The following is a 9,421-nucleotide window of genomic DNA, read 5'->3' as shown; positions in this document are numbered from 1 at the left end:
ATTTATCTTGTTGTCTGTCTCATGTATTAGAGTGTTGACCCTCTGATGCAGAAATTTGTGTCCGTTCTGTTCATTGCTACAGCCCCTGTGCCTACAACGCAGCACCTGGCACACAGTAGGTGATCCATAGTGTTTGCTGAATGAATGAATGAATGAATGAATGAATGAATAGAATGAATAGAATGGAGGGGAGGGAAGCAGAGAACACTTTCCCTGTTCCTGAATGACTCCATGCCCGGAATGGCCTGCTGGAAGCCCTTCAGAGCCATGATGGAGTTGTGAGAAGGTCTGTGCCTTCATGCCTCCTGGTTTCCACTGGGTCCTCGAGGGTTGTGTCTGAGCACGATGTCACAAGTAGAACCCTTGCTCCCATCCATGCAGCTAGGGGGTTAGCATGTGGGCTCTTAGTGCCTTCACCCTATTCCCTGTGTCCTCAGCTCCCAGGCCATAGTCAGAAACAGGCTAGGTGCCTGGAGGAGACAGTCACGTGAGGCCCCTCACTAGGTGTTTTTGTGCCTTACATGTAGCTTGTGGTGCTGTCTGCATTCCACAGATAAGGAAACTATAGAACAGAGAGGTTAATTAACTTTCCCGAGGTCATGCAACATGCAACCAGGAAATGCTGAGCCACGATTTAAAGTCGCTGGCTCAGTGACCCCACACTGCTTTCCCATAATCACTCTCAGATCCACTGTGACAATAAACACACTCCCAGTCTCACCTTGGCTACATACCAATGATTAAATTCTTCTACGTCCCCACACCTGGGGGAGGAGGAAGGCAGGTGGCCAAACTTCTGTTACAAACAGGTCTTTATTAAAGATAAGGAGGGGGCAGGAAAGGGGGGCAGTGTCTCCTCTGCCCACTGCCTTTGGCTGCCTGGGGCAGGGGAGCCCTCTCTGCTCCACCCATACCCCCCATGATGGCACATCTGCAGGAGGCTGGGGCCCGGGATGGGGGGCAGTGGAAAGAACAAGGGCAGATTCCAAGGCAAAAAAAGTCTCCTCCCATAGCCCTAATAACAGAAGGGTTTGGGGTGATCTGGGCACAGACAAGGGGAGACAGCACCCTGAACCCCAAAACCTCTGAACTGGGGCAAGCCCTGTATAAGTTGGGAGTTAGGAGGGACTGAGTGAGAGTTTGCACATGGGGGAGGGGCTAAGAGAGGAAGGGGTGCCCCAAGGACCCTGCCATGGGGGAGCCTGCCCCCCATGCTCCAGCTGGACTCTTCTGAATCTGAGAGAGGACCCGATGACAAAGGATGACCCCATCTCCTTCTTCTTTGCTTGTCCTTAGACATTGGCGGTCCCCCATTGACTGGAATCATACCCACCCATCCTAGAAATTCTGAAAACCAAGGACTCCTATTGGTTGTTCAGACGCTGAACACTAACCGGAGTTACCCTCTTGCCTGAGGATTCTAAGACATGAGGGGAGGCTCCCACTGGCTGGAGTAAACTACTTTTAAGTAGAAATTTTAGAACCGGGGGCTCCCATTGGCTGAGCAACGGCCAACGGGGTCAGGTTTTGGCCCTTAAAAGAGTAATCCTAGGGGCAAGGGCCCACCTCCCAGTAATGCCCACTTGGGTGTCCCAGAGGGCAGGAGAGGCAGGGGCCCCCCAAATGTCCTTCCAGCCAGCCTCTAATGCCTAGGCCGGGCTGGTTTGTGCACAGAGGGCTTTGGCACTCACATGGCACACGCACCCACACGTGTGGCAGGGAAGGAAAGGGGGCCTGGCAGATTCTGGGAGGGCATCGGGGCCTCACAACAGGTGGTCACGGCTGGCAAACAGGTAAGGGCTGAAGTTGTCCCGGTGGAAGGGGGAGGGATAGAGTCCGCTAAGGGTGTACAGGTCCCGAAGCAGGGGTGTGGGCAGCAGCAACTTCCGACCACGTCCGCCACCCCCACCCGGCCCCCCAGGCCCGGGGGAGGAGGGTGAGGGACCCTGGCTGGGGGTTGGTGCTGGCAGGGGCAGGGGCAGGGGCAGGGGCGTCGGCTCAGACCTCAATCGAGGGCGGGGCACACGGGGCGACGAACACATGGCTGGAGCCCTGGAGGACACGCAGCTGGGGATCAGGTGGCCACGGCGGGCACAGTTCTGCGACTCTGGGGGTCAGGGTCAGAGGTCAGGGGATCAGAAAGCTTGGGAGGGGGCCACGAGAGCATAGGCGAGACCTCTGTGGCAGTGACTGCGACCTGGAAGTCCCCCCGGTTATCCCCCCACTCCCTCGACACTCACTGGATGGGGTGAGCCGTGCCGGTGTCGAATGCGGCCTGCAGGCTTCGGGTTCCTGAGACAAAGAGGCAGAGGGAAGGGGCTAGTGGCCCCCTGGGCCCCACTGGCCACAGCCATGAGGGGCTCATCAGGCAGAGAGCTGGTGGAAAAGACCTAGAGTTTTCTGGATTAATCAAAACACACCCTTCTATTTTGTGTGACTGTCCCCCAGGACCAAGGTCCACAAAGACGAGCAATCCCTCTACCTCCCCAAGGCCTGGAGACCCCCACCTCTTGCCTGACTTCCTGCCTCCTCGGTCCCCTTCCATCTACCACCCTCTCCAGCTGGGATCAGACCCCGGCCCCCCTTACCTGGGCCACACTTAACTTTTCGAGGGGGCTGTCCATGGTGGGGGCTTGGCCCAGGTCCTCCCAGGGGGAGAGCCTTCGGCCAGAGGGCCGCCGGCTCTGGAAGTTGTGTACGACACATGTGACCTGGGACAGAGTGAGAGGGGCATGTTGAGGCCTGAAGCCAATAATGTAGGAGTGGCATAAATATCATCCCCATTTTTCAGATAAGGAAACTGAGGCTCAGGTTTTCAGTTAACATTTTCCAATACATTTATGTGCCAAGCACTGTTCTTTCCACCTTACTAAGAGGTAGGTACTATTATTATCTATTCCACAGGCCATGACAGGGTGAGGCAAGTAAGGCCAAGTGGTGCAAAGGCAGGATCTGGTGCTGTCTTTTAAGTTTTTGATATTTTGGACATCACGTGTTATTGCATTAATTTCGGTTTTTGTTTTGTTTTGTTTTAAGATTTTATTTTATTTATTTATTTGTCAGAGAGAGAGAGAGAGAGAGCACAAGCACATAAGCAGGCAGAGTGGCAGGCAGAGGCAAAGAGAGAAGCAGGCTCCCCGCTGAGCAAGGAGCCCGATGTGGGACTCGATCCCATCATGGCCTGCGCTGAAGGCAGCGACTTAGCCGACTGAGCCACCCAGGCGTCCCTACTTTTGGTTTTTAAAAAGTATGTCATTAAAACATTATTTATCTTGATTACTCAGTGTTTCAGTGGGCCTTCAAATTCTGCACCCAAAGCAAGGACCTCACTCTATATACCCTGGTCCTGTCATCCCATTTCACAGATGAAAACAGGGTAATGTAAAGGCACTCGCCCAAGGTCACACAGAGTCCACACCCTTCACTATCGTGAGGTCCAGCTTCTCGGGTCAGAGAGCTCACAGAGGGTCTCCCATACTGGAATGGATGGGATGGCAAGGTGGCTCACCAGAAATGTTGCGATGGCAGCGCCTGTCAGGAAGCCGGCCAGCACATCCGACCAGTGGTTGCGGTACTCCGCCACGCGGACCACGCCCACCAGGAAGGCGGGACACAGCAGGGCCAGGCAGAGCGAGGGTTTGACCAGGCGGGAGCCCTTCACGCGGAACACGAGCGTCACGTACATCTGTGGGAGCCAGACCAATCAGGGGGACGCATGGCAGGTGGCTACCGCCTTCCGGGCTGGAGGGCGTGGCCAGAATCCCTGGGAATGGCACTGGGGCTGGAGGGTGTGGCCAGGAGCTACGGAGCCAGGGGGACTGGAGTTCGTGGATGGAGACGTGAACTCCCAGCGGGTCCTTTCAGGGATAGGGGTGTGGTCTGGATACCAAAGGGCGGTGGACAGAGTCTGGGGCCCAGGACTCCCCAGGACCAGTCACAGATGGAGAAAGATGCTTGCTAGGTCAGCCCACCGCTTCAGAACCGGAGCGTGGAGTCAAGGCCCAGGGGGGCAGGTCCAGGAACTCCAGGAGGTGGAACCCCCAAGCCCCAGGGATCCACTGACAAGAATAGAAACTAGTTAGTCCTGGACGCCAGAAAAAGGAGGCAAAGCAACAGGAGGTGCAAACCAAGAAAAGGCTGGGGACAGAGGAAGTCCCAGTCAGTCAAGTCGGGGGCGTGGCCAGATCTAGAAAGGGCAAGTACAAAGCGGGATGGGGAGGATGGGGGAGGATCCTCCCTCCCAAGCTCCAGGGGACCGAATTGAATTCCAACTGCCCAGTCTCCCAGCCAAAATTTAGGGACCTGTAGCATCAGGGATATGGCTAGGCTCCAGGGAATGGAGTACAGGGCTCCAGGAACAGTGTTTTGGTCCCATGGGGCGGAACCAACAACCTCCCTTGGGTGTGGCATTCCCGGACCAGGGGGCGTGGCCAGACTCAAAAGAGGTAGTCTGCGTGGACCTTCCTGCCCCAGAGTGGGACCACCCTCAGGGCAGTGTCACAGCTCTGGAGTGTGACTTTATCCTGGGAAGGAATCAGAGTTTCCAGTCCAGAGTGGCCTCCTGCCCATTGGCCGCCCCCCTCCCACTTTTGTGCCCCTATTCTGGGGCTCACCGCTGTGTAGGTGACTGCGTAGGCGCAAAGGGCGGCATCCTTGCAGGGGAAGGCACGGCGCGCAGCGGCCACCAGGCTGGGGCTGCCGGCACAGGCACCCTGGTCGGTGACAAAGCGGTCAGGCCCTGGCCTGTCGGGCGAGGGCGGTAGGCAGCCCAGGGCCGTGTAGTTGGGGCGGCACACCGACAGGAAGTGCGGTGTAGGGTTGCCGGTCACCACCTGCCCCGCGTTGGCGAAGATGGTCGTGGTGAAGAGGCCGAAGGAGTAGACCCCTGGGGGTGAAGTGGGAGAGAGAGTTCATGCTGGGCCCCTGATACCTCAGGGCCCTCCTCCTGTGAGCCCCTGTGGTTCATCCAGGCACCTTGTTCCTGTGACCATCATTAAAGCACAGCAGCGAATCCCCCTAAAGCCATATCCCATTATCCCTGGGCCAAGGTCCTCCCCCCTTGGACTAACGTGATGGCACCCTGAGCCTCTTAGATTACTACCATCTCAGGAGTGGGTCCTCCCCTGGAACTCCAGTATAGTTGGGCTAGGACCCCTCAGCAGCATAACATCAGGACTGGGCTCCTGCCTGAAATCTCCGAAGACCATCCTGGTGGTATTTCTGGGCCTCTTTATACACCTGCCTTGGGCTCACTGTTATTGAGTTGATCACTTTTTCCCTGGGTCAACAATCAACCAGAGCTAGAGCTCCAGTCCTCTGTCATAGGGACCACCATTTTGGATGAGCTCTGCCCTTCTCCTACACCATGGCCACTCACTGTGGCTGGGACACCCCCCCACCCCCACCGCCAGGCTCTCATTCTCCTGCTTGTGGTGGGATAGAGGTTGGGCTGGTCTTTGGCCTGGGCCCGTGTCCCCATTTTCTGCCTTGATACTCTCCTTGTAGCAATCTGGGGCCCTGAATTTGCCACCACGGTTGGCTTAGGCCTACCACTGTGCCTAGACCCTCCACTGTGCCTCGCCTTACCCACATCCCGCTTTGCCTCTCGAGGTCATCACCATGGCAGTTCTAGGCCCTCTTCCCCATAAAATTCTTATTATGGCTGAACCTAGCCCGTACCTCGTTTGCATAGCTGACCCCCTGGCTGCATCACTCACCCAGGAAGCGGACCAGCCTCCGCAGTGGGGGGCTGAAGCGGCAGCAGGCCCCCGACACGATGGTGCTCTCCCCGATGATGGGGATGGCTGAGGGTGGCGCGGGGAAAAAGGCACGCGCCAGCTCCCCCAGCAGGATCTGTGGGCAAGATCAAGGCGGGGTCTTCCTGGCCTTCAAAGCCAACCCTCCACCCACCTCCACCTGGCCCTCCTGCCATCTGGGTCTGACCAAGGCTATCCCCAGTCTCACCGTGAGGGTGGGCCCAGCAGTGACCAGGGCATAGATGAGTGCAGGAGGTACTCGGCTCGCAGCCTCAGGCCCCGGGTAAGGCTTGGCATAGGTACTGTCATAGCAGAAGAACCCTTGGGTGTGTACGGGGAAGGTGTCCGTGAACTCCAGGCGGTAAGCAAGCAGGACCACGATGCCCAGAAGCACTGACTGCCACCCAGTCATGGCAGGGGGACAGAGAGAGAAGAGACAAGGTCAGGTCCAGGCTGGGGCCATGGTGACCAACCGAGGAAAAGATACTACTACTGGCAGAAGTGCTGGCAGCTCCCAGAAGTACAATCCTCACTGGGGGCAGGACATGATACTAAACCCCTTCCGTGAATTAATACATCTTACCTTCATAACTGCCCTAGGAGAAAGGGACTCTGATGACGCCTTTTTGACAGCCAAGGAAGCTGAACTCAAGAGAGGATGGGAGGTACCCAGAGTTCTGCGCTAAGGGTGGACAGAGCGGGCTTGGAACCCTGGGAGTGTCCCTTCGGAACGCGCCTCCTCCCTGCTAAGGGTCTGGGAGCAAGTCTGGGGTGCAGATGGGCGGAGCAGGGGCAGGGAGAGAGTTACTGGGTTCCTCACCTCCACGAAGACAAAGCAGGGAATGATGGAGAAACTCCTCTTCGATTGAGGTCTCCCTCCTGCCATGGTGAAGGCTGGGCCTGTGGACGTGGGTAGGGAATGGGACCGCCAGGGCGGGGCCTGGGGGAGGCTCCGGTCACCTGCCTGAGTAGAGTCATCTGGCCACACCATGACCCCCACCCCCACCGCCACCCCAGAACTACTACAAAGGAGCCCTGGTTCCACCCACTGTGCCTTCTGGCCATGACTCTGAACGTCTAGGATCCTGCCCTTTGGAGGCCTCCCCACACAAGCAGCTCAGCCCATCCCCAGCCCGGATCCCAGAGGCTCTACAGTGGTTTTCTCCCCCAACAGCCCACATAGGAGATTCAGACCTCATGCCTTTTAGGAGGGTCTCTCCTTCTTACCACACCGGTCACCTCCCCTCAACCCTTGGAAGAGACTTCTCCAGCTAAACGGAACCCCTCCCCCACAGAGAAGGGCCCACTTAGAAGGGTTCTCACCCCCATGGGTTTTTAGGGGACCCCATCCTCTTTCCTCAAATACTTTATAAGGGACCCCATGCTCTGTGTCCCCCACCCCCACCAAATTCCTCCTCTGAGTCCCTTTCCCCATGGCCCACAAGGGCCTCTCTTTCCTGTCCCCATGGGCTGCGCCTGACTGTTTCGTGCTGATGGCCAGGCCCTCTGATCCCAGATGCCTCCCCTTCTTCTCCTCCTCCCAGACTGTCAGCCTTGCTGTCTCACAAAGGGGCTATCTTCTCCCCACAAGCCTCCTCTTCCCCCAATCGAACCTCAGCCCCCAGCACTGAGGGGCCAACAGAGCCACACCTGCTCGACCCATTCTCCCAGGCTGACCTCACCTGTGAAAGGGCCCTATGGCTTCCCACAGGCCTCCGCCACACCCACAGACTCACAGCCGCTCCTGGCGGCCAGCAGGGCAGGGATGGTCAACCCCATTGCACAGATGTGGAAACTGAGGCCCAGGAAGGTGAGGGTAGGCACTCTGGGTCCAGTGCCCCATCCACGCAGCTTGCTCTGCAGTGTGACATGCGGGGCAAGGGTCACCAGAGATCTCAGACGCCCACGTGGCCACGGCCCCTCACCCTTCCAGAGACACAATCACACATACCGGCATCCCTAGAGTATACAACTCAGCCACGGCCTCCATCACAACCACCACCACCACCACCACACACACACATACACACACACACACACACACACACACACACACACACAAAGAGTACAGAATTTGTCCATCCCACCAACAAGGAGCCAGTGCCTGCTGGGTTACAGGCACTTTGCTGGTGGTGAACAAGACAGGCCTGCTCATTCAGACAGGTGCCCAACACCCACAACACACAACTGTACACTCACACACATGGCACAGTGTGCACACGGCCTGTCACAGACACCCACACAGATCAAACAATCCCCCACACAAACACAGTCACAGGGACACAAGGGGAGGTCCTTCAAACACTTCACAGCCCCGCATACAGCCCCACACCAGCACTCACCCCCCTGTCACCAGGGACAGAGCCTCAGAGCTGCCAACATACGGGAGAGTTACATCAAAAAGAGTCACCACACACAATGGGGGTCATAAACCGGTCACGGTGTCACACCCCCAACAACCAGGCACTCGGCGACAGCCACACACATTCACAGTGTCTCATCCACACTGACACTCACAGGAGAGACGATGTCATCCACGAGCTCAGCCACATGGCCACCACAAGGGCACATACGTGGACCGCGACACGGATTTGCACACCGAGCCACACAAGAAAGGCGCATGATCACAGCCACACACTGAGACATAGAAATGGGCCCCCACACACCATCAGAAGGAACACACAATGGCAGTCATATGCACACAACTGTACAGACACCGAGACAGCCCCACAACAGTCACAGGGATAGCAGTCACAACAACACTGCCACACACACCCTCAGAGTGACACCCGTGATGACAGCCACACAATCACAGCCACAGGAGAGTCACACATCCACCACACAGACCATCCACCACACAGGCATCCCCAGAGCCACACAATCACAGTTACACAACCACACACTGACACAAAATGACAAGCACACAATCACAGTCACCCTCACCACCAGCCGCTTGGCTTCACCGGGCCGGGGTCCCCATCTCCACGCTCCCCTCCCCGAGGCCGGTTCTCAAGCCCCAGCTCACTGCCTCCCTTCCCCCTCCCTGCGCCGGACCCACAAGGGACCCGACCCGCAGGAGCCGAACCCTGGCCGAACCATACAGACCGAGGGTCGGTAGCCCGCGAGAGGGGATGCCGGGAGCGGCCCAAGCCCCTCTCCCTCACCGGGTCGAGGCTGTCACGGTCTGAGCCCCCGCTCCGCTTAGACGTCACCCGGGCGACAGGACGAACTGACGGACGGCAGGCCCCGCGGGCGGACACGGAGATGGGAGACGCCGTCGGCCCGGCAGCGCCGCGCAGACTCAGCGAAGGGGCGAGGGGCGGGGCCTCCTGGCGCTTCATTTGCATAACCCAGTCGGGCGGGGACTCGCGGCGTCTCATTAGCATGATCCGGGGCGGGGCCTCTGTTGCTCTCGGAGGGGCCGAAGAGTGTTAGCACAAATTTGGGAGGGAATGAAGGATGCAGGTTGAGGGAGAACTAGGCGGTGGGGGCGCAGAGGGGAGGAGGAGGGCAGGGTGCGAGCGTGACCCTGGACCTCGACCCTCCCTCCCTGTGCCTCAGTTTCCCCTTTGGGGCAGTAGACTAGAGTGCCAGGGCCCTCTGGATCCTCATATCTGGATAGACTGACCCCTGACCTTGTTATTATTAAATCTGGCCTCACACTG

General features: G+C 57.9%; 1 protein-coding gene across 4 annotated transcripts; it reads right to left on the bottom strand.

Moving 5' to 3' along the window:
- Window positions 1-794: 794 nt before the first annotated feature.
- On the bottom strand, window positions 795-9,008 carry PLPPR2 (phospholipid phosphatase related 2). 4 transcript variants are annotated; one of them, XM_032311678.1, is made up of 9 exons: window positions 8,921-9,008; window positions 6,577-6,656; window positions 5,965-6,153; window positions 5,718-5,853; window positions 4,614-4,885; window positions 3,509-3,685; window positions 2,589-2,711; window positions 2,241-2,292; window positions 795-2,107 (listed from the first exon to the last, which is right to left on the bottom strand). In XM_032311678.1, the coding sequence occupies exons 2-9, from the start codon at window positions 6,640-6,642 to the stop codon at window positions 1,764-1,766; spliced, it is 1,359 nt and encodes a 452-aa protein (XP_032167569.1). In that variant the 5' UTR covers window positions 6,643-6,656; window positions 8,921-9,008; the 3' UTR covers window positions 795-1,763. The 4 variants fall into 4 exon arrangements, with proteins under 4 accessions (XP_032167569.1, XP_032167559.1, XP_032167561.1 ...); XM_032311668.1 differs by lacking the exon at window positions 8,921-9,008 and adding an exon at window positions 7,439-7,552; XM_032311670.1 differs by lacking the exon at window positions 8,921-9,008 and adding an exon at window positions 7,439-7,533 and having other exon boundaries at window positions 6,577-6,696.
- Between the last annotated feature and the right edge of the window lie 413 nt (window positions 9,009-9,421).

The sequence above is a fragment of the Mustela erminea genome, chromosome 1 (assembly GCF_009829155.1).
Source record: "Mustela erminea isolate mMusErm1 chromosome 1, mMusErm1.Pri, whole genome shotgun sequence".
NCBI lineage: Eukaryota > Metazoa > Chordata > Mammalia > Carnivora > Mustelidae > Mustela > Mustela erminea.
Note: the sequence above shows the minus strand (reverse complement) of the source record. Positions and strands in the feature narration are given on the sequence as shown.

Bases quoted from the DNA above. Each gene is read 5' to 3' on its own strand.
- PLPPR2 (XM_032311678.1), bottom strand. From the start codon at position 6,642: ATGGCAGGAGGGAGACCTCAATCGAAGAGGAGTTTCTCCATCATTCCC. The intron at 2,712-3,508 runs GTGAGCCACCTT...ACTCTGTCCCAG, and splicing joins CTGCCATCGCAACATTTCTG to GTCACATGTGTCGTACACAA. The intron at 2,108-2,240 runs GTGAGTGTCGAG...CCTGACCCCCAG, and splicing joins GGCACGGCTCACCCCATCCA to AGTCGCAGAACTGTGCCCGC.